Source organism: Rissa tridactyla, chromosome 4 (genome assembly GCF_028500815.1).
Source record: "Rissa tridactyla isolate bRisTri1 chromosome 4, bRisTri1.patW.cur.20221130, whole genome shotgun sequence".
Lineage (NCBI taxonomy): Eukaryota > Metazoa > Chordata > Aves > Charadriiformes > Laridae > Rissa > Rissa tridactyla.
The window spans coordinates 19,014,927-19,039,995 of record NC_071469.1 but is presented as its reverse complement, the minus strand read 5'-3'; the positions used below and the strand labels follow the sequence as shown (position 1 = coordinate 19,039,995).

The 25,069-nt window shown below is 43.5% G+C and overlaps 1 protein-coding gene across 8 annotated transcripts in view; it reads left to right on the top strand.

Annotated features, from left to right (window-relative positions):
* BRSK2 (BR serine/threonine kinase 2) overlaps nucleotides 1-25,069 on the top strand; it is a 324,417-nt gene that overhangs the window by 225,782 nt on the left and 73,566 nt on the right. For all 8 annotated transcript variants that reach the window (XM_054200490.1, XM_054200495.1, XM_054200493.1 and 5 more), the window contains exons 4-5: nucleotides 5,826-5,966; nucleotides 16,099-16,215. In XM_054200490.1, coding sequence (XP_054056465.1) covers nucleotides 5,826-5,966; nucleotides 16,099-16,215 — 258 coding nt within the window. The remainder of the gene's footprint in view (nucleotides 1-5,825; nucleotides 5,967-16,098; nucleotides 16,216-25,069) is intronic.

The following is a 25,069-nucleotide window of genomic DNA, read 5'->3' as shown; positions in this document are numbered from 1 at the left end:
AGTCAGCTTACAGTCCAAAACACAAAGCAATTGGCAACCCTGCGATTGGCAACCCTGCGATGGGGAAGTTCAAGCTGTTGCAAATATCATATGGTGATTATAGATAAAATTGTTGTTGATCACTGGATATTTATTGATCACTCCCAGGGGAAAATGGACCATCCTCTGTGTTTATAGGAGTCCTACTGACATGCAGGATTTGGAAAAGACTAAAATGACTTGAAGGATGCAGGAATGATGTAAAACTGGTGGGCTGTCACATCTTGTGATCCCGAGAAACGGGTAAGTCGGGGTAATGAGGAGGAGAGGCACAGTGCTCTCTCGTTAAATTTCCAGTCTAAACTACAGTACAAGCCATAGTCAACTATGGGGAGGCTACTGTGAATGAGAGCGCTCTGGAATTTATGCTGGTTCCTGGTATCGCCAGAATCTAAGGGGCACAAAGGTAGTTTGAGACCACATTTCTCCACATTCATTTTAGCTACTCCATCTCTTTCACAAGCAGAAATCATCCCTCCTTTGCTGTATTGTTTAATTTTTGTTATTACTTCTTTACTGTTTTGGTTCCTGAAAGAGTAAATAAAATGAACCAAAAAGAAAGAAAGAAAAGAGCCTACGATTATTCTATTCTAAAGTTGCTTTTATAAGCTGCATGCATGTCTTTGACATGATACGTAGTGGGTCACTGGAGGTTAGGAACTTTCTAGCTTTTATTGGGGAGGTGGTGATGATGGGATGCAGATGGAAAATGGCAAAGGGAATAGATAGAATGCTGCTGCACAAAAGCTCCCTGCCCCTCTCCAATAGACAAAATTATTCTCGTATTAAACATTCGGCTCCTTTGTCTTTAAAGACCAAAGTCTTGTCTCCTTCAAGCTCTGAAACTTAACCAGAGATTTTTTGTTTCGTGTCTTGGCTTGTAGCAGGAACGTGAGATATCATACAAGATGTGGATCTTGGTGTCTTTATGAAAGCACGCTGTGGCCTGTGAAAATTTTTGCAACCTCTCAAAGAGTATATCTAATGAGGAAAACAAGTAATTGAGAATTTATTTTTAACACCACATGCGCTTGGCTTCATATTGCGTTGCACACGCCTTATGTTTTCTTGCCTTTATGGTGTCCTAGTAAGCAGAAAGGAAATATTGGTGGTGGGGACAGCATGGAGTAGAAGGCACAAAGGACCACAGGTGCTAATCCCAGCTCTGATACTGGGTGACTGTAACGCTGGGCAAGTCACTTTGCTTCGCAGTTCCCTATCAGTAAAGAGCAGGAGGTTCTTTGTAATGCTTCTGTCATGTGAAATGCAAGGATTAGAAGAGCTAACGTGTGTCTAGAGCATCCAAGATGTGAGCGCTAAGTGGTCTTACAGAGTCTTTTGTCCTAATATAGCTCCTCTCTGTATTATCACAGCAGGTACTGTGCATGCTGCCAGCCAGAGGCTGGATCTTTCCTTTCCTTGAACCTCCTTGCAATGGCTATTACAGAGCAGGGTTTCCTATGTTTTTACAGTGGGAAGACTGTCAATCTTACGTAGACAAGATTTTAAAAAAAGCTTAATTCACCAGTAAGTTACTTTTCATCTCCAAATGTAATAGACTAGTTCTGGTTACTGTTCTGGAATTTTTAGAATTTGCTCACTTGCTTAGAGTAAATGGGAAAAGTAGTACTCTAGTGAGATGAGAACCTGTCATATCTGGGAAAAATAAAAGGGAAGGGGAAACTCGGGAAAATACTTCTTAGTGTTTTTCTCCCCTACAGGCTATGTGTTATTTACCTTCCCCGAGATCCTCCAAGAGTTGGTGTTGGCATACTTCCAATCCCATAGCACTTTGCTAAAGTAAAGAATATTAGACGCTGATGTGGACTTGGGAGATCTGGATTCTCTTCTGTGGCACGAATTCAGGAAACATGTAGTGTCTCTGTGCCTTATCTTCCAGCCTCTGGAATAATGCTTTTTATTTCCTTTGCTTTTTCGGTTTGGCTTTTCAGAGTGTGTATTCTCTTCTTTTATGGACTCACTCAGACACACTTACACGTACACAGATAGATACATACATACAAACATACAGCATTTAGTGAGGACTGTGTAAGCCATACAGTGATAGCTATAACCGGTGCAACACTAGGATATGTTTAAACCCCTCTTGTTGGCATGTTTGGAAGTAACACGTGTACTACTACTGTGCCATGTAATGCGCCAGCAGAACATTGGCTTGCACAGAGATGGAGGCAGGTGCTGAATTGTGCCCTTGTTTAGTTGAAAATCTCCTAGTTGTGGGCTATCTTTAAAAAAACACATTGTACTGGAGGGAATAGGGTTGTCGGATGACCAGCTGCAAATCCAAACTCAGAAACCCTAGCTGCAACATAACAACTTAGTACTTGTGGAATGATCCCTACAGCATTTATTTCTTGCACTTGACCACTGCGGAATGTGTTTGTCGTCCTTCTCACTCCCGTCACATTGGGGGCTTTGTCAGATCAGAATGCATCGTCGCTGTGCTTCTCTGTGTCCCTTGACTTGTTGTAGGCACAAATCTTTTTCAAATGTTCTCCCCTGTTCATTTCCATTATTATATCTGGTGCTTCTAGGTGGCAAGCAAAAATGAATAACCTTGTAAATGCTCCCTGTCTTTCAATTTGTTTTATTTTTCATACAACGTGTCAGTGCATTTTTGTTGAGTGTTTTTAATAAGATGAAGTTGATGAAAATAAATTGCTTTGCAGTTCCTGCTGTGGGTGACAGAAATGCTGGGTCTGTAATTTTCCAAAACTCTGTATTTGAAACCAGTGCGGAGGGTGTTCTGTATGCCTGTAACTGCAGTCATCTTCATAAAATACATCCCAGGAAAAGAAAGCAGCTATCAGTTGGAATTTTGGGGGCAAGATGCACTGCTGTATCCAGCTTCTGCTGGGCACAGTGAGGGAGGGAGCTGTCAAGGAGAATTTTAGGATTGATTCTGTGCCAGGCTTGGGTCTGCCATATGGGATAGTTACCCAGATCTCTCTCTAGTATGAGAGGGAGAATGAATTATATAGCAAACCCTCTTACCAGAGAGTCTGTTACCCGAGGCTTGGAAAGTGAGGATTGGGACTTGAAAATGTAGATACCCCAGTGCTGGTGGCTACTGCATATCAGCTTTCTTCTGAACGGTTCGATGTTGTCCTGGTTTGAGGTAAAACAGAACCAACTTTCTTTTCAGTGATTTTACTTTCAGCTAAGCCTCTTCTAACTAAGTGAACTTTCTGAAATTAACGGCATATTGTTCCAACCCTGTCCGCTTCCAGAGTGATAAGACCTGATTGTTTATATTTTATGCCAAGGAATGATATGCAGAGAGGCTCTAACTTATACTTATTGCTATTACAACCAAGGTCAGGTAACTGTTATTTGCTCTGTTGGAGGGTCAGAAGCAGAAGAGCGCAGAGGGGTTGCACCTGCAGGGAGGAGCGGACAGGACAGGTGACCCAAAACTGACCAACAGGGTATTCCATCCCATCTGCATCATGCTCAGTAGAAAAGCTGAGGCACCAAAGGGTCACCCCTCTTTCTTCAGTGGCCGGCATCTGAGGAGGACTCTGTCTGATCCCGATCTCTGCCTTTGATCCTGATTTGTGCATTCCTGAATCCAGATCTGGAATCCAGCTCCTGTCCATTGCTGAGTCCAGCCTGGGACTTTCCCAGTGCCTACCAGTGACGTGATTGTCATCCTGGGAGCTCCATACAGTTTTGTATATATTGTATATATTTCATTATTTTCTTTTTATTATTTTATTAATATTTTCATTAAAGTAATTTGGTTTCTTTTTTAAACTCATAAATCTCTTTTCTGTCTCTTCCTTCTCTCCCTGAAGGGATATGCTCTCCCTTCTCTGAAGGAGAGAGAAGTAAAAGAGAGCATCTGTCATTCGTTTCAGTGGCCAGTCCGGCCCAAACCACGACAAATGTCTTGCTCAAAAAATGTAATGCAGATAAACAGTGATCTCCATATCACCCGCATGTACTGAGTAGACAGTCTGGTGACTGCTCATCTCTTCTTGGAGAGAAGATAACCCGCATATTCCAAATGAGATTTTCAAGTCAATAGTTTTCTCTTTTTTTCTCATTTTATTGAAAAAAACCTGTCAATATTACCATGTTTCTTGTAACTGTTTCTGTTTTGATAAAAATTGCACAAAATACCATTTTAATTCCCTGAAGTTTAGAACGTCATTGGCCACTTTTTGTGCTTTTGTACTACTTCCTTAGCTGGCAAGACAATATTAATGTCCATCTCTTGCTGCATTCTCTGCTGCATTTCTGTAAGGCACGGAAATGCTTTCTCCTTGTGCTGGCTGGGAGCTGACACATGGAAGTCATGTGGATACAGTTGGTTACCTGCTGTGTTAAGGAAGTCGCACAGGAGCTGATGATGGACCAGGAGCTCAGGTCCCACTTCTGCAACTTCAAGGCTAATGCCATTAAGGATAATGCCATTATCATTAAGCCATTTTTACTTTCCTCAGGACAGATTTTACTCCTCCTACTGTTCCATCTTTTTGGAAACACTGAAAACAGGAATAATTAAGTGCACACATTAATAATAATCTTCTCCTTTTTTCCATTTCAAATTTAGAAATTTCCTCCAAGATTATGCTGCTTGAGCTACATAAGTGTCCTGGATTAATTCATTGTTCACTCCAATTTGAAGAGTTGGATTAATAGATTAATTGTTGTTTATACTTGTCATTTCAGATTTTGAATAAATACTGCATAATCTCGCCACTCTGTATTAGAATAGTATAATCTGGGCAAACAAGCAAGGAGACAGTAGAGCACAAAATCACAACCGAGATGAAAAAAGTCCATGGAGGTTTCAAGCAATCCCCTTGCCAATAGAAGTCTATTGCTTAGTCCATATTATATCTGGTTTATTTTTAAATGGTTCAGTTAATGGTGTTCCTGCCATTTCCCTGAGGAAACTATTTCATTCCGACTGTTAGGCAACATTTCCAGAGATTTATACTAAGTTTTCGTCTGCTTGGCTGCCTTTCATTACCCATACTTGCAACAAGATGGTCCATCCATGTCAAGTCCTTTCCTTCCAGAAGATTCCACTTTTCTCTGTACGACTGCCAGGCTTGCTGTGTGAGGTCTGGGGTTTCCTCTTCTGCTCCGAGGTCCCCGTTGTGCCACATTTATTCACTCAGTGTCACATTTTTCACGTGGGAATTGCACGGGAGGGCAGCTGCTCCAGCAAATCGCTGGTGTTCAGCAGCACAAGGTGAAGCCCTTATGTAGGCTGCACACATGTAGTTCTTTTTATCTCTTTTCATAATTTAAACTATTCACCTTTTTTTTTTTTTTTTTTAATTCCCACTAGTTTGTTGACATCTGCCTGGTTCTCAGGTGTCCAAGACAGAACAGTATGTGAGCGCAGCTTTGCCACAGCTGTTCTATAAAGGAACTGTCAGCTTGGTTAAGGGACCTGAGGCTTCTTAGTACGGTTTCACTCCACAGTAGCTTTAAGAGCTGCTCTGAAAGCTTATACCTGATTATTCTCTGTTTCCCCTCCTGGTCTTTTGAGTAATTTTTAGCTTCCAGATTATCTCTCATTATTATATTGAACACTGAACTCAACAGTGGCACGTCTGAAGTTTGCAGAACCCCTGTTAAAACTATTAATCACTCCTGATTTTAAAATTCTGATTCTCTTCCGCTGTTCTTTTCAGAAGTGTTCTCCTTAACCATGTGTAAATAGAAGTGTTTGTAAATAACTCTGTGTGCATGAGGAGATTGGTATGATAATATGCTTAAAAAATCCTGCCTTTGTTATTTTCTAGGTATTTGGTGCTAGAACACGTGTCAGGTGGGGAGCTCTTCGACTATCTCGTAAAAAAGGGAAGATTGACACCAAAAGAAGCCAGGAAGTTCTTCCGACAAATCATCTCTGCTTTAGACTTCTGCCATAGTCATTCAATATGGTGAGTGCAGCCATTTCCAATGGGAGTTACCTGTTACATAAAAGCACAGAATAAAGGGATTTCATTTCTTGATACTTTTACTTACTATTTAGTAATTGATATTGTAAAGCTCTGAAAGCACTGTGTAAAGTGCTGACGTACTTTTTGATTCTTGGCCGTCTGTGAGTCAGTGCACCAGTCACAGATAGACTTTTCATGGAAAAGATTGTCCGTTGTTTCTCACTGGAGGAGAATTTATTCACAGGGAATGCTTTAACCAGGAAAACCAAAACCACCAAGGAGAAGCAGTTTAATTTCCATCGTTCTGGAACACTCGCTAATAACAGTTACATTCACTATATCAAAACGAATCCCTGAAGAAACTTGGGACAATGACGAATACAGCAAAGTCATTTTATGGCTTCCTTTAGTTTTTGGAAACCTGCTGGCTTTTGGCAACCTTCACTAAGTCCCTTCTGGGCATTTGAGTCACCGTTGCCTTTAATTTCCTTTCCAGTTGGGAAGAATTCCTTGATCTGACTGCTATTGATACTCACTAACTCCATCATATGCTTTAACCATTGAGTGTGGTTTAACCTGTGCTTTCAGGTGGTGTTTTAAATTGCACCAGTTCCTGCTTCATCTTCAGCAAGTTTAGGCAATTTAAATTATACGGAAATCAAATTGTTACAATCAGTCTGAGCACCGAGTTTCTGTATAGCTGCTGACCTATAACTACCTGCTTATTTCTCAGAAATGCAGCTCCTCGCAGTTAGATTGGCTGGGGGAGACCATTTACATTATGTCTGCGTGGCTGCTTCTCCGTCGCCACAGGCAGCCGCAGATCCCCCCCCTCCAGGAGGCCGAGGGCCGCTGATAGATACTGCAGTAGTTGGATTGGTACAATCACTGTGTGGCTCTCTCTTGGTAACCGTACAGTGATTTTCTGTACCTCCAGTTTTGTGCTGAGAACTCGCAAACCAGACGTCCACAGCATAAATGGCCACAGCAAAAATGGATGCTTAAATATTTAACTTGCTCTTCTAGCCCCCTCCCTCTACATCTCTGACTCATTTCAACAGGAAGTATTAGTCTGAAAGAGCGCCTATTTCTAATAAGTGGAAAGGGAAATGTGAGCCTTTCTTGAGGATATATTAAGAAGAGTATACTGTTGGCAGAAGAGGCAGTTCAAAGTGGTGGATCAGGGCGCGAAGGTCCTGAGGACAATGCCCACCTGGGACAGGCAGGGTCACAACAGAGAAATTCACAGAGTAGCCGAGAGCAGGTTCCAGGCCCTAACTAGAGGATCTAAGTTTTCTCTAATGGCAGAGACCTCTGACAAGTTTTATTGTGCAAATTCCACAATTTTTCTTCCCTGCTAATCAACTGGGTTGAGTGATCATGACCTCCTTACAATCAGCATAATCCTTGGAAGGTTGTACAGCTGTTACCTTTTATGTCCTGGGCAGCGCAACCACTGGTGGATTGCATACATACATGTTTCTGTTCCCTGCTTGGCTTAACACTTAGAGACCCAAACCAAGAAGACTCAAAAATGTTTAAGTACAACTGAAAAGAAATTATTTACTTTTACAAATGAATATTCCAGAGAAATAGGAATCTCCATTGGGATAGAAGTTTCTATGAAAGCGTGCATCTATACATGTACATACTAGTCCTTTGGGCTTGTGATGGATACCTCTTGATATGGCAGACTTTAATAAACTGAGCGAGGATTGTGGTGAGGCTGTCAGACAGACAAGCAGCCCTGCAGGTTTAACGATATGTGGAATTTCCAAGGCAGAGTGCAGGCCTCTCTTGAGGAATCCATTTTCCTGTTCAACATATTGGATTGTGAGCGGTAGTCTTGCTTAGAAGTAAATCCCCTGTCTCCTTGCCAACTCCCACTCGACTAGCATCTAGTGCTGAATAAGTTAGCAGTAAATCATAAGCTCTCCCTCTCTCCGGGTCACTCTGAGACTTGTGCGGTCTGTGTTATATTAGACTCTGTGTTGTGTTCTGGACAGTTATCATTAAGCCCTTTTTGAAAATCAGAGCATGCATAAATATATGCGTGTGCGTGCGTGTGAGTATAAAAGTTAATGTGCTTTCCTAAGCAATGAAGCCTGACCTTGTCCTGTCGTGGGGCAGTGAAATGACAAATCATCTCATCAGCCAGGTTATCCAGTTATGACCACTTTGAAAAATGAAGGCTTCTGCTTTGGTTAATGACTAAATGTGGGTGCCTCTAACCTACTGGCAGAATAGATTGATAGCCTGGTATCCCTAGCCCCATATCATTGTCCCATCTTCTTCCTGTACCTCCCAAAACGCTGTGAGATATCTGTGGCTTACTTTCACAGCAGTATGTAACCACATTCAGCTTTCACTGCTCAAAATGTATTGATGCACCAGGATTCCCGGATCAAAGAATCAGAAAGGATTCCCCAATCTTCCTGGCAGTTAAAGGGCTTCTGCTGCTACTGTGTGGAGGCATCACCTGTCTCTGAGAGGTGTTTTCAAACAAGCAGCTCAGACAAAGAAGCAGAATGGGCTTAGAGCTTGAGGCTGGTTGTGTGTTTTTTTAAAAAAAAGTATGAGCTTTCTGTTCTCATTTTATTTTATGGAAACAGTGGGGGAAGATTTGACGTACCTCACTTCGAGCTGCAGTCACGTAAGGGATTTTGTGGTACAGGTTGGCCAAGGGGGAAAGCTTACAGGTAACCCGCTGTAGGGTTCTCTGAGGATTTTTCTGTGTCCCTAGCACCGTGCCGTGCTGGGCACACACGGGTGCAAACAGACAGCACCATGCCAAGGTATTACGTGGGATCCTGCAAACAGTGTTATCTGTGTTACCTTGCCGCTTCGCCTGAGCTGGCGAGCAGAGCCGTTAGCTCAGTGATACAGCATTATTGCTTTTGCTTCCAGCGCTTCCTCTGTGTGAGCTCGGAGGGCTCTGCACCAGGCTGCAGCGCCCAGAGCAGACGTGCTCAGCCATGGCACAAGAAATGGCGGAGAACTGGGGGTTCCTTGGACATCGGTGTAAGACCATCCTAGCCTAGGACGTTTTCTTTGGGCATAACTCATGAGTTTTTTTCTGAAGCTGCCATTCACCTAATGCTGGGTGTCTGCTCTCCTAAATTCAGGGCCTTTAAGATGTCTCAGCTGGGTGCCCCAAATCAATAATGCCTTGTGAATATCCCGCCTGCGCACCGCTCTCGGCTCCTTCAGGGCCGGCTGTATTTTCTGTGGGGAAACAATGCAGGAGCGCGTATGCCGGACTAGCTCACGAGTCCTTTGCTTTTCCCCGGGAAGAGCCTCCTTTAGCCGGAGCCGGGTTATGCTGCAGCGGCGGCGGCGGAGGGGGGCGGGCGCGGGGAGCTGGCGGGCGCCTCATTGGCTGGGCGTGACATCACCGGCGGGAGCCGGGATTGGCGGGAGCCGGGATTGGCGGCAGCCGGGGATTGGCGGGAGCTGGGATTGGCGGGAGCCGGGATTGGCCGCGCGCCCCCTTGGGCTGCGTGGGGTGTTGTGGTTGTGTGTTTGTGCCGTGGTCCGGCTCGTCGGGTTTGGTGTCAGTATCTCGCGAGCTGACAAAATAAAAAAAAAAAAAATATGATTACAGAAAAAATGCCCCGTGGCAAACCTTGTTATGGCTTCAGAGATAACAGATAATGCCAATTACCGCGCAGGGCAGTGGTGACATTGAGAGGAAATCCCCTGCGGTAATGAGCAGCAAGATGATTATTTCATTTTATTTTTATTTTGGTTGGGTTTCATTTTATGGTGTTTCCCCCCCACCCCGAGCTTGCACAAGAGGGGGTTAAGGCAGGTTCTTTATGAATATTGATAAATGACAATTATGAGGGCCCTTTCTCCTTTCATTGCCTGGGGCTGTGCCTGCTCGAGTACGCACAAGGCTCACGCTGAAGTGTGTCCGTGTGTGCATGCGTAGGCAGGGGGGTGTGCGATTTAGGGGGCTGAGGCAATGAATAAGAGCTTTGTTTGACTTTGCCTTGTGTTCTTCCCATCAGTGCAGGGTGGGGGAAAGGCTCCTTATAACACTTCAGGATTTCGCAGCAGTAGTGCCAAAATCTCTGGTATATTCCTGCAGGCAGGAGCTGCAGAGCACTGTCAGTAAAGAAAGCGTGCTTTTAGGGAGAAATCTGGGGTGTCTTCGAGAAACGGAGAAAGCTGAAGAATGCCAGGTGCCGTGTTCTGTCAGGTAGTGCCACCCTCCTGGTGACTCCTGCTCTGCCTTGCTTCATTTATAAGGAGCGTGCTACAGTGTTCTGTGGGGATGGTCTGTGGAACACCTAAGACTGCAGCAGCTGGACAGTTTGAAATCACGAATCAAGGCCTCCAAATGTGAAACTAGTCTAGAAATTGTGGAATTTAATAAGGCTGGTTTCTGGATTGGTTTTTTTTTCGGGTCCTTCAGTCTTTATATTGTCAAGTTTTCTTTTAGACCATCAGAAGTGAGGAAGGTACCTTTCTCCCCTGTTGAGAGCTGAGATTCACCAGTCGTTGCCTGAATCCAGGAGTTTCAGCTCTGTGATTGAGACTGGCTGTAAAGCAGTGAGGAATTTTCAGATTTCCCTTGTAAAGAGAACCGGAGAAAACCCATCAAGTACAGCAGCTGCAATGCCAAAGGCAAAGTTACCAGCTCAGCTAAAGCCAGAGGTCATGTATTTTTGTAAATTTACTTCTTTATGTAAGCCACTGGAAACTCAAAAATGACATAGTCTTATTGTAAGCATAACCAGGTAACATTCTCTGGCAAGTACATCAGTGGTGATCAGACCTGACAGACTGTTCTGGCTTTGAAATACATGAATACATGTTTTGAGGCAGGGTTGGTAGGGAAGAGCAATATATTTTAATAGACCAATGGAAGTAATTGTTAAAAAGCAAGCAAGGTTTTGCGGATACAGACCCTTCTCCGGGTCTCCTAGTATGTTTGTAGGTGTTGTCCTTTTTCCTAGCTATAACTATATTTATTTGTTCTACAGAATTCTCTGAAAATGTACTAAATTTGAGCATAGCAACCATGGCTCTAAACAAAGATTCTTCTGTAGATAGATCCATTACACGTTCGGATCTGATTTTCAGAAGCAAGAGAAAATAAGATGAAAGGCTTTTACTGCTCAAGAAAATTAAAAATATTGCTTCTTACACTATTAATTATTACTGATAAATTATTTGCATCATATCGGGCACTTTTAAGAGGCTTCAGAACAATTATTCTGTGGTCTGGCCCTTCTGGGAGTTTGGGGTCAGTAAGAAAGGCATTTGCAAAGTAGCCAACAATTTGATTAGTACAAATGACCTGCAACTACTCCAATTAGGAGGTTTCTTGGGTTAGAAATCTGTGACCTACAATGAGTTGTCATAGAAACTGATGTGAATGTTTCAGCTCAAAAATCACTTTAAAATAAGGGGTTAGTTCTTCATCTCGTGCAGGTGACATAGCTCCTTTGAATCCAAGATCTGGAGTCTGTCACTACACCAAAAATCTGCCAACCCTGGGTGACAGGGAGAGAGTATTTTACTTCTCTTTTTTATGTACACTGCAATTGCCTGCAGTACAGATACAGGGATATTCCCAGAGCAGGAAGACTGACTAGAAAGGCAATGGAGGGAGCTAGAGGAGCTGTCTGAATCGCATCACTGGGAGCGACCAGAAAGCAAGCGTGGCCAGTGTGTAAGTGGGAAGCTGGAACATGTTAACACATATGTGTGCCTTTCATTTTCTGCGCACCGCCTCCACGAACTGTGCCTATTTCCATGGGACAATTTTTTCAAACCTCTCTCTGTATCCATCTTGTGCTGCAAGGGAATTGTAAAGCCTTTGTTGTAATCTGTAAAAGAGGGACGTTGCGGAGAGTCTGGCAGCGTGTGCTTCCCCTGTCATGGCTTGTTTAATGGCTCCCTTTCACTCACACACTCTCCCTTCAAAAGCCTGCTGTATGCAGGCTCCTGGAGCTAAGTTTCTGCTCTGTTGTCTTGATTGAGGAGCTCCGGGCGGTCTGTGGCCACCCTGGATCAGGGTTACACTGACTTCTTGTGCAGTGCTGAATTTCTCTTTCGTATTCTTTTTCAGCATATGCAGGGCTCAATAGGAGAGTTTGCCGTGTTTGTCACTAAAGAAACTGCTTTCTTCTCTTCTGATTTTCCAGCTAAGTGATAAAGCCCCTACAGCTTTAGAGTCTTTAGAACAATGAAAGGGTAAGGAGTCCTCTGTTCACCTGCAGAGAGAGGAGTTGACAGGGGTCATATAAGACAAGGAGAGACAGAGAGATCAGCTGGAATGGGACCAAATTAAATGCATTTACTCTGCAATGTTCCATTAATGCCAAGTAATTACCACATACAGTGGGATTTTTGTTTTGTTTTGTTTTGTTTCATTTTGGCACAAGAGAATTCTTTCCAAATATGAATGTGTGAGGCTATCCGGGCTGCTGGGCTCTTAGGTAAATTATAACAAGCCTTCCTTATTCCCATATGTTCTTTTCTCTTCCTTCTGCCATTTGAAAAGCTGGCAATGCAAAGATGGGAAATGCAAATGCAGAGAGGAAGTCTCATTCCCAGTGGCACAGCATGCTGGTTCTGCCACTCTGGTGCAGACTCCTGCCCTGACTTCTATCCCCAGGATGCTGCCTTGGCAAATTCAAAGTGGTCCAAAGATGGATAGCAGAAAAATGTTCCAGCTAGAAGAAAATTTTCCATTGAGACATAAAATTCTCTAGTGGTTGAATATGCAGGCACTGCCTGATCCCACTCGCACCCCGATCTCTGAGAGGAGTGCTGCCACAATACAAAAAAGTACTCAGGCTGCCATGAAATTCCTATGCTAATCATCCATACTGGGCACGAGGGACTGTGTTGAAAGAGAGATGGAGAAGGGTCAGAGAGATGCAAAACTGTTGTATGACAGTTGTTGTATTTTAGGGCCTAGTCAGCAATAGATGTAACTATTCCCAACAGAGTCCACTCTCTCCTCTCTGCTTAGTGGGCTGTAGTGAAGAGCTGATAATTTTTCTTGAGTTTATTTTGGTGAGTGTTTGGAGCAAAAGAAAAAAAAAAGGGGGCAGTGAGGTGAAGCTTTCTCCACATCTGGAATGTGGCATCCCCTTTTTCCTCTCGCAGTGTCTCTCCAAAAAAAACCTGAATGTACTTGCCAGTTTATAGGAACCCCATTTTTCCACTTGGTCCTGACTAAAAACCCAGGCCTAAGACTGTCGGTGTTGTGCATCCCAGCTGATGGGAAGACAGGATGAAATGGGGAGAAGGAGACTCCTTTCCACCAGAGAATACTGTACTCATTTTCAAAGGTATTGTCCCTTCCCCTCTCAGTGGTCTGGGAGTGGGGCTGCTTCAAGGTTTGCATACGTTCTGCTCCAGCCAGGGCCTGTGGCAGGTCTGCTAAGTCTGGTAGCTTTGAGGCATGGAAGGGGAACTTCTTTGCGTTTCCTTTAGCTGCACTGTTTTCCTGAAATAACATAAGACATTTTATACTGACCATGCATCCATGCTGGAGAAACGCCGTGAATGTCCTGTGTTTTGGTCATGCTGTGCCTTGATCATTCTCTCAAGTTGTCTTCTCTCTAAAAAAACTACACAATTTCAGGATAAGCAAAGAATTTCAATTGTTAGGATCAAAAGGCACATGTCTGCAGTGCATGCATACAGGCTGAGCATGTATGAATGATACCAGCCAGTGCACAAACAGCGGACCAAGCACGGGCAACAGCACCCTCAGCCTCTGCACCATGTATCTGTTCAGCAGTCAGCCAGGAGCAGTTGCCAAGACTGAAAAACAGCCATAGCCCCTGCAAAACCACGCACAGTAGAAAGACGCACACTCAACTTGAGCCATGGGGGGGTTTCTTGTTTCACAGCATCAAACAAGCACTGCTCAGGGAGCTGTTACTTGCCACTGAGCCCTGGTCCTCAGACAGGAGAACTTCAGTGCATCTCCCCAGTCGAATGAGGTCTTCCCAGCACCCCATTAATGAAATGAGTTGTAAGATGAGAACTGACAAGGATGTCTGCTGGAGGAAAGATTAAATCACACACTACTGCCTCATTAATGTCCAGCTTTCCTAGCTTGCCTTAGGACTGTGGGCTCTTCACTCCATTGTCACTGCTGGGGCTCGAGCACATTCAGATTTGGCAGATGTTGACCATCTTGCCTTTTTCCAGGACTGCTGTCCTTGATTATGGCATTCAGGGGTTCTTTTCGTGGCCATTAACTGGTCATTCACTGCCTCTGGAAAGCTTCCTTGTCACTCATCTCCTGCTTTTTTGTCAAGTAGGTATGACTATCTTGATAGTTATTATATGACTAATAAGTCTTCTGTCTTCCGTTACCTCGAAACTTCGCTTTCTATGAGAAATATAGATTTGATAAAGCACCTTTTGCTTTGTCAGATGAAAATATGCAGAAGTATAAATCACGCTGCTCCATTATTTATAGAATGTTTGCCCATGGTTAACAAGGCTACTTTAATGTGCAGGTTTCATCATGTTAATACAAGATTGGAGACCAAATTTTATGCACTTTAAAAATTGAGAGGGGAGGAATTGTAAGACTTGGTGATAAGGTAAATGACCAGTACCTGTTTTGAACGTGTGCTATTTTGGAAGTCCCCTTTGGAAATATCTGTTACATTCCGCAGGTGTCCTGTTACAGTGTGTTCTGGTTTTGCATAGAATTGACCTGCATTATTTACAAGTTGTCTCTAACTGATCATTCCAGACCTCTCTTCAGATCAGAGGAGAGCATTTCCAAGACATTCGTCATGCCTCTCATGTTTCTCCGAGCGGGCAGTGACTGTCCTTCTTTACAGTGGTATAGAGGTAGAATTACTCTTGCATCCATGAGGACTTCTAAAAGAATGTCTTAAAAACTGAAGAGGAAATGGCATGAAGATAAGGCTGCCTTCCATTATGGGTGTCACTGGACTAGACTATACTAAACTGTGGTTCTTTTGCTGAATTCAGTTTTTGGTCAGGGTAACTGATTTTAGTGAACCATTGTTGCAAATGACTGTTTTTTGCCCGACAACACGTGTGTTGTCAGCTGGCCGTTTCCTACAGGTTTGTGTTCTGACTGGGCACCGAAGCTGGCCGTTCTGCCTGCAAGGTTTGAGTGCTCCTATTTGGAGCTTTTATTAGCAAGGCATCAAAGACTCATTTTGCCTACTCATAAGCAAAAACAAGAAAGGAGTTTCATCTTTAACCTGCCTGAAGTGCTCTTCTCATCTCTCTGACTCTTCAAGAGTTGCAAATAAAAATAAAAAAAAGCAAAGTCATCACAAATTTTGTGGAAAACTTTTGTCTTTGGATATAAAATCAAGTAAATATAATAGTTGTACAAAAGCACTCGAGTACTAAGAAGCAGACGTGGGTGCACTGTGGTGTTGGCTGTGGGTAATGGAGATTAATAAAGTAGTCATTATATGATAGCTTTCATTTAAAGCAGGAGTTGCCATCCTGAAGATCATGGCTGCTTGGCTCTTCCCAAATAATAAGAGAATCCAGCTTTGATGGAAAGGTGGGAATCCTCTCCCTTTCTACTGCTGGCACCATCAGTTATAAGCAGTGCTGGGTTGAAGGGATTTCTCTGTCAGAGCTAAAACCCAGAATTATTTCAAAGCCATATGCCTATGTGAGCAGCTCCTAATAGGGGCTTTGTGCAGTAGCATTTACACCAAGGATGCTTTTTTCTCTAAATATCAGTATTTTGTTTCCTGTTGTTGACAGAATATATTAATGGTGTTGCCTCCTACCTTAAGGAGCTGGCATTTGATGGAGTATATCAGCCCTAAATCCAAGCTGAAATTCTCCTCCTACCTATTTCCCTCAGCCTCTCCCTCAGATTGTGTTGGTCTCACTGGAAGTTGAAGGTGTTCATTTGCTGTCAGGGCCCTGCAGGCTCAGGCCTTGCATTCATCAGGAGTGGGCATTTGGGATATGGAATATTGCAAAGATTGTATCTTGGAATGTGTGTTCTCCTGCCTGGGACAGGAAAAAAAATGAAATCGATTAAACTATAATAGGTTGGATGCTATGCTGGATAAAGAACAAGTTTTGGAGTGGGAAAGCTGTCGTGGATAATTTAACTCACACTTTGATCTTCTCTTTACAGCCACAGGGATTTAAAACCAGAAAACCTACTGCTGGATGAAAAGAACAACATCCGGATAGCAGACTTTGGGATGGCATCTCTGCAGGTTGGGGACAGCTTGTTAGAAACCAGTTGTGGGTGAGTGTCTCAGAACATATTGCAAAAATCAGTGATAGATTCCAGACATAAAATTTGTCTATAGTAGGGGTTTCAATAAAGACCTGCAGACTTACACCATGCATTGTTACTTCCCAGCAAGATAATAAATTGGTATGATGCAAGTAGTGCATAAGATAGTTAAAAGAATGTTTTTTAAGTGCCCTACAGTGAAAAGCAGGCCTCTGTAGGTGTCACATATGGATATAAAAATCAAAGCTTTCATGTTTGGATTCATCTGCATACACTGGTGTCTGTTTGCTTTCACTGGCCATATAATTTCGGAGAGCTGAAAGCAGTAGTTTTGTCAGTTTTAAGGAGGGGCTTTAAAAGTATTAGGAGGTGAAAAAAAACAATCTAGGGGTTCCGAACTGGAATTTGCTTGTCCTGATTAGGCTGCCTGCTTGCAGCTCTTCTCATGCTCCACGCTGCTTGGTTTCATCTCACAAGCAGGATCGACAGGGAGGCAGCAGGGTTCTTTGCAATTACAAGCAGGGCATGAATGCAGATGCAAGGCAGACTGCTTGGAGGAGTATTGCAGGGGCAATCTAAAAACATTTCCATGGCAATTCAGTTGCCAGCAAAAGCTTTCTAGGAATTTCCAGGGGAGCCAGCAATAAGCCTAACAGCTGAGCAAAGTCTGGGTCCCTGGTCTGGGACAGGACATGCTGTCTGGGGGCAATGCCCTCTCATCACCATCGCCTCTGTGGGCACCACTAGTTCATGCCCCCCCACACCTCCATAGCGGTGGCTTGGTGCTGGGATGAGTGTGCAGGGGGCTGCCGCAGAGAGCTGTGGCAAGGGCAGGCAGGAGCTGCATCGAGCTGCTGCAGCCTGGCACCACTACGCCAGCTTTTAGCTGTGCCTGAATTTGTTATAACAGCGAGCTCAGCAACTGGAGTTGCAGACCAGGAGATTTCCACTTCTCCCACAGGAAGAGACCAACTCTTCCTGGCCTTTGGTAGTGTGAATCTGATGATTCCAGCCCAGCGCCATCCTCAGCTGGTTGCAGTCTGTGTTTTTTCAATCTGCTCTCTGAGCCAAGGCAGTTCAGGGTAGACATGAAGCCATCGTGGTTCCTTGTACAGCCCAGCCGCTGCCTCTCAGTCCTGAGCTGTAGGGCTCTGCTTTTCAAGTCATGAGTAGTGGATAGCAAAATTATTTGAAGTTCATGATGTGATTGAATGCTGGTTGATGAGTACACTGAGACCCACCCATTCCTTCCTTGTCCACGTCAAGTCAAGAGTTGACCTCTTAACAGCACAGATGAAAAGCAAAGAGTTAAGAGAACACACATCTGTTGCTTGCAGCTGCTTTCAATCCTCCCTTATAGATTAGGAAATGAAGTCCTCCCTGCAGTTACCACAAAGCCTCTATACTCTTTAGATGAAATTTTCCCCCATCTTTCCATGAAAAAAACAAGTGGAAGTGTAAAAACCAACCCAGTCTCACATTGCCCTGTAGGATTTTTCAAACTCCTCGGGAACTTCTTGGTAGGGTTCTTGTTCTTGTTAGCACTAGGCTCTATCATCCAGGTCTAGAGTCTCAAAGGGAGACTTCCTTTCCATAAGCTGTGCTGGAATCCAAACCTCCAGGCTTCAAGCAGAGCCAGCCCCCACATTGAGACCTTAAAACGCACTAATAAAGAAATCAATGGAACGGAAGAGACGTGCCTGTAATAAACAGAACACAGCAGCAACACTATGATCTCCTGCCTTGCAGATGCATTTTAAGTGCGGTGCCAATCACTAGGCCTCTGTGTGAGCTATTACACCACTTCATTAATTCTCCTGGCATGGAGCCCAGCATGGCTGATACTGGTGTCTTATGATCTCTCTGGTTTGGGGGGTGAAGGGAAGAAGGAAGGAAGGAATATATAACAATATGCCACACTGTTCACAAAGAAAGGCAATCCAGTTATGATTCCCTTTCCCTTGTAACACATACAGTAACCAACCTGAGAGCTTTTCAAGGCAACAGTTTTACCTACCCTTGTAGTTGGTACTTTCAGCCAGCATGAAAAGGAACAAAACAGAGTGAATCATGGCTGAGATACTGAACTTTAATGAGATGCTCCTCCGTGCACCCAGAAGTTAATTTCCAGAATGGTTTTATCTGTGCTGTGAACACTGATAATGAGATGAAACTGTAACATTTCCATTGACAGTCACGCAAGGAGTCTCCAGGTATTTCTGTCAGTCATAGCGGGAGCATCAGATGGGGTTGAGCCGTGTGATGCAGCCAACTTCGTCAGTGCAGCAGGGTGGTTAGAGTGCAGTCAAGAATTCTGTGCTGTCACAAGTGAACTGCTAAGTTTAGTCCAAAGATTGGGTAGGCTTTAGGCCACCACAGAGCCTTGACTGGCCTCATGAAGATAACCACGTAGACTGAAGTATGCTGTATTGCATACCTCAGAGTCAGTGTTTTCTGGGAGCTGTGCCTTCAATCTGCACAGTTTTCTGTAGCACTGATGCCTACCTGGAGAAAACAATATGAATTCAATCCAGTTGTGTTTGTGTAGGAGAAGGAGGTAAGGATGGACTTGCTGTTTCATTGACATAACTTGTCACTGACAGACTGTGCCTCGATTGTAAAGAATCCCGATTACTAGAAATTTATATTGCATAAATCCTGCATATATACAGCATAGAGGAATAAGCCCTGGTTTTAAATATGTGTCTATAGACTCCTGAGGGGAAGAGCACCTGTTTGTAGGGTCGGCAGGAATAATTCTGCTTACAATTTCTGCAGTCTCATGGGGAGATGGTCCTTGAAATGCCAAAGTAACACAGTGAGTCTCTGCATTCCTCCAGGAGCAGGGGAGGTCTGCAAGCAAACAGCAGACAAGAAAGGAAGCAGAAGATGTGGTAGGATGCTGCTTCTGTTATTTTAGATCTCTTCAGCTCTTTCTCCTCTGCAAAATCAGGCAATGGCATGCAGAGACACTCCCCTGTCTCTTCACCAGCAATCCTTCCCAGCATGCTGCCTTGCAGTGTTTCGGAACGGTAGATATTGTTCAGTCCATCCTGAGTTGTCACTAGGCAAGAAGAGTGAGTGCCTTATGGTTAAACCTCAGGACTGAGAGTCGGGTGATCTGAGCTTGATTTCTGTCTCTGCTGAAGGCATTCAGGGTGGTCTTGGACAAGATGCATTACCTTTCTCTGCTTCGGTTCTCTGTCTTAGCAAGTCATTGCAGTGCCCAAGTTGCTCTGAAAATAAATTGTAGTTATTTCTATACGAGTCTTGGAAAAGTGGGAAGGGTTGGAGAATTCCCTGGACCTTGTTTACTGGAAGAGGATACCGTTGAGTTACAGTTCTTGGGAGCTTGTAAAGATCCTTCCTAATTCCCTATTGCTCCTTACAGAAACCTGGCAAAGTAAATTTTTGTCATCTCTTTACTTCTCTCCGTTTCACTCATTGCAGCTTCAGAACACTGAGCTGAAAGCTGCTAGGTGACCGTGAACCCACAGCAGTGCTAGTCTCTGTGCTGTCTGCCTCCAAATCTATCCCAACCAAGAGCTAGGACAGAGCTGACGTGTAAATGTAGCTCGCCACAGCACCAGACCAGACCTCTGCAGAGGCAGTCGGTACGGAGACTGACACCACTGCTGACAGCCCCACAATTAACTGACTGTATGGAACAGTTCCCCCATATTGGTGTCTCCATAGGGAACCCCTGCCCTCATCCAGAAAACTGTGTGCATGTGGGAAGAGTGATGGTGATCATGATTTTATTGAGAGTGAGATGAAAGCTTTGCGCCTGTTGGTGGCATAAAGAAGGTAAACAGCAACTTCCAACCCCAGCACAATCAATTCCTCGGCTCTCAGCTCTCCCTAGCAATTCCTAGCAACACTTTGCAGACCCACAGATTGCCTGGATCTATAAAAAAAAAAAAATCATCACATATTCTCATTAGGACTGATTACTGTCTCTTTTTGAGCTTAGGGTATTTATAACAACCAATGCACTGTGTGTTTGTTAGAAATTCTAGCAAAGACCATTTAGCTCCTGATTCTCTTACATCTGTATTTGGTGTATCAGCACACCTGTGATGAGTAGATAATTCAGAAGAGCGATATTCAGTTGCCACACACCTCAGTGTCCAAGCACCATTTCTGATTTTAATGACAAGACATGATGCTGCACATACTCTTTCCCCTTTATAATAAATGTGTGCGTGTTGTCTAAAATATATGCAAGTGCCCTATATCCAGTTATTGTTAGGTTGCAAATTTAGGCTCTTAAAGTCGGAAATACCAGAATTAGTACTTTTTACCCTATGTCATCAAGAGCTTCCATTCCCAGCACTCCGCTCCCGTCTCGTTCCCTGATTTGCACTCTAGTCTTGCTGACTTCTCCCAGTCATTTCTGCTCCATATTTGGTCCCAAATCCCAGATCCTCTTCTGTTTTCCACTAGGTCAGCTCTAGTTTCTCCTGCCTGGTTGTCCCAGCCAGTTGGTGTCAGTCCCTAGATCTATTTCCCATTGGTTTTGCACTTACTTTGTTTTAAAGTTTGGTACCATGTGATAAACCCAGCCACAGCAGCTCATAGTATCAGTTTCAGGTAGAAGAATTCTTCTGTGAAGTGTTACCAGTGCAGGTAGAATTTTGATCCTGATGCTCTAGAGGGTTTCTGCTAGTAAATGCAAACTGCATTTTTCTAGTGTCAGTTTGAGTAAATTTTTCTAGAGAATGCAAACGAATATTCAAGTTTCCCATTTGCAGTTGAGGATACTGGAAATTTTCCTTTTTTTATGGGAAAAAACGTTTAATTCAGATTAGACTTAAATAGTGGAAATGTTTCGGCCCATACACAGCATGCATGCCCACACAAACATGAAACCAGTCTGAGGCAGACGAAAAGCAAGAAAAATTGTTGTTAAGTTGTTAAATTGGTGGTAATTCATAAGCAATTTAAAATGAGGATCATAAGGGAAATACTGGACAACCTTATTAATAACCATTAATACCAGCCTCACCTATAATACATCCCAAGGTATGTTAAAAGAGCTGTAAGTCTGCAAAATCAAGGACTGAGAACTTAAGATGTGCTGTTTTCAGATTGCGAGTATAGCATTAACTTAGCCCATGCACATTAGGATATGGCCATTAATTACGAGCTTGTACAGGTTTTTTCCAAGAAATCTTTGCCTCATTTGATGTTTGGATGGTGTGGTCTTTTTGAATAAACAGCTATTTAATGTTTGATTTTTCCTCATCATTCATTTTATGGATCCATTCATAATTTCTGCTCACTGCATTCAAGCCTTGCTGTGAATGCTAGGTAGGATTTTCATCGTAGTATCTTAGGTTTACAAACATTAATTATACTGTTTTCACATTATGTTTGCCACATTGATCTGGTTATCTCCATTTATATGAGGACATGTGATTCTGCAAAATGCAACTCAAAATTATCAACTAGTTTTGAGTGTGTAGTTAGATACTCTGGGGCCTAATATCTGAGAATACTCAGTCCGTGATAACAGCCCTTTACTTGGACTGCAGAGTGCCTACTGACTGCAGCTGCTGCTCCGTGTGCTTATAAACACTGTAAATCAAACTTCGGATGTGTCACACTGTGATTTTGAAAACTGGGGAACCTACAACTCATAATTACCTGTGGACATCTCAGTTTAAGGCACCTGCTCATTTTCTTTCACAGAAAGATTCTGTGGCAGGGGCAGAGAGAGAATTTGATTCTCCAGGATGTCAATCAGCTGCCTCAGTCAGAAGCTTGTCCTTCATGACACTAAACTTCCTTCATATTGCTACAGACTTTCCACAAGTAAAACAGAGACGTTGGGGGCAGCAATACATCCACCACCCCACCCTGACTTACCCACAGAGTACAGTATAACCTCTTCAAGCTTTATTTTAGCAATTCTTCACTTTTGAATACTTAACTTTGCAATCTTTATGCCCTTTTAATACAGGGGTCTGTTTCATTTTTTAAATTAAGAGCTCTAAAAGGTTCCAAGTCTTAATAATTTGAACTGATAGATTAATTAATGAACTGATTTACAGGTTCCCCAAAACTGTAATTGCGCTCAGTGAGTAAAGAGCTGTAAGATTTAGCTGAGGGTTAGATGCTGAGTTTTCTCCTATAAAGCTAAATGACCGAGTTGAAGCTTTAATGGCAAAATAGCACTCAGCTTTAACTACAGCTACTATCTTAATTACAGCCTTACCTACAGCTACTGCAGCCTTAACTACCCACTGCTGCTGGAACCCTTTCTTCAGTTTCCCCCGTCTTACTTTTCTGCGTGATCTGTGGCTATCGCTTTCTCCACTCAGGACACTCTAACATATGCCCTTCTCTTGAAGAATTCCCTTTATCCTTTTTGCTGCTCCTCTGGCGTTCCCCTTCATCTCAGCCCTTTGCTACCCAGCAGGGGGGGAAAGCGCTAGTGGATAGCTTCTGTCTCTGAAAGCCAGCTTGGAAACGGTGATTAACAAGGGAGGAAGAAGTGGCTCTATCATCCGAGAAACAGCAAAAACAGCTAGACATGGGAGGACTTTGGTGCACCTGTACAACCTCCTGTATCAAGGTAACTTCATGCATAAGACAGAGGGAAGGAGATTTCTTGTTCCTCCCTCTCTGCAGAAACTCTGCCTCCAGCTGTGAGGCCTAAAGAATGGCGCTCAAAAAAGCTTCTCTTCTTCCCCAGATACCATCTTAAGGCATGGGACCAAAGGACCTAGGCATGGACACTCATCTTTGATGAGACCTGGGAACCCGTCAGGCAGTCTAACACATGACTTGTCACACTGTGGAGTGGGATCACACAGCTTTCCCCGTGCTTCTTGATGAACCAACTGCTTCTCTGGAAAAGCAGTTACTGTATATTCCCAGATAAACCATACATGGGCAGGCTATTTGTGTGTGCACAGTGCAGTTCTCTCTTACCTACATAATGAGAGCTGTAGGTCACAGGCACATCACATCTGCACTGAAGATATGGCCCTGATTGTCTCGGATCTGCTGTAGCTGCACTGTAGCTTGATGTGCACAGGTCCAGAACTACTTTTCTAGCTCCTCAGATGAAATTCAGGATAGATATATCAAGGATATATACATTTCTTTCTGAATGCCTGACTTACCTGTCCAGGGCTGTCCTGGATTTCACCATTGCACTCTGGCTTATTTCCTCTGGTTGAAATCCCACGTAACTGCTTTGCTAAGGTCCCCCAAGGTCCTTAAGATTATTGTGTCCTAGAGTCATAGCTGTGAATGACCATTCAGAGAGCCCTTCCCGCCCCAGGCAGACTAGGCTGGGAAAATCCACATCACCCTTGAAATAAACACTGCCAACCTCGGTGCTTTTTTTGCAGCAGTACCCGCAGGCAGCAGCTGCATCTTGATCTTGCTGAGCGATATACTTACTTGTTATCAAGGGCAGATTGTGGCTTTTGCTGCACAGAGATGTAGCTGAGCGATGAGGAGATGGCCTAGGGGAAGAGGCAGGGAATGTTACTCTTGACACACGTATATTGAATAATTATTGATAAAAGCCAAAGAAATATTCATGACTGTAGAAAGATAAATAGATTTTTGATTAAATTTGAGTTTTCTCTTTAAAGCAGTTGAAGTTGCTCTGTGATTGGCAGCATGGAAATGAGTTTTCTATGGATTCTGGCTGGCCGGAGGATCCCTTTTAGAGCTGATAGCCAAGATAATGCTGCAAATACCTAGCTAGCATGTGCTGGCAAGGATTCAAAATTACTATGCCAGAAACCTGTGCTCTCTGGGCAGTTGCACTGCAGCTGTTGAATGATCAAATCAATCCAACTTGTTCAAAGGATTTATTATAGCCTTTTCTCCACCCATTCCCCTAGATTTTAGTAGAATTTCGGTGGTGCCTTGTAAGACACCTAGCAGATTCCACTGCACTCCAGCTGACGTCAGGAAGGTAAATGCTTTAAGTGCATTTGCGAGTGGGACACGTAAATAGGTATGTACCTATCTTGGGTTCTTCACAACACTTACATTCTTCTTTTCAAGGATGTTAGCCCAGGAAGCTGTCAAGGTTGCATTGCTCAGCATCCACAATTAAGAGTTCTGAAGTCTTTCTTGGAGTCATCCCATACAAGTAAAAACTCAGAAGCACTCTGCAAATTCAGATACTGACTCTTCCAGCACTCAGATGGCATGGCCACCCAAGAAGTATTGTGCTGAAGGATGGTGCTGAACCGTATAGCATACTGTGCAGAATTTGAGAGGTCTAGCTTAAGATTCTAGCTCAGCCACAGACACCACCTGTAGCAGCCATTTAATGTGCTGTGTGTCTTCATGACTCACCTTCTGTAGGAAAGCTAATGGTAACATCATACCTGACAGAAGCTAAAATGCATGCAAGACTGAGAAACTCAGACACACTAAGTGACAGGAGCTCAACAGTTACCTAGATTGTGTCTGCACTTGTTTATTTCCCCCAGATATGTTTTCCAGAAAACCTAATGTGACTCAGCTATATAGAACATGTTAGAACTGGTCTCTCTATTCTGATGTGATTAAACTGAGTGAATGTCCATGATCTGACGTAATTCCTATACTGTTTTTGCTACCACGTTTTTTTCCAAATTATAGTTGCATTACTACCTTCCCTACAGCTCCTATACTGCCCTCTTTCACTGTTCTGTCTAAGCAATTTAGCACTGGTTACAGTGGGCTGTGCTTGTCCATCCTGGTTTGCAGTCCCAGTTCTGGTGCTGCTCCTTAATTCTCATTTGTGTGAACCTTAAGGATGGCCTGTACACTATACACCATTTTTATGATAGGAAAAGAAGACACCACCACTAGTCAAGCATTCTCAGAACAATAATTTAACTTG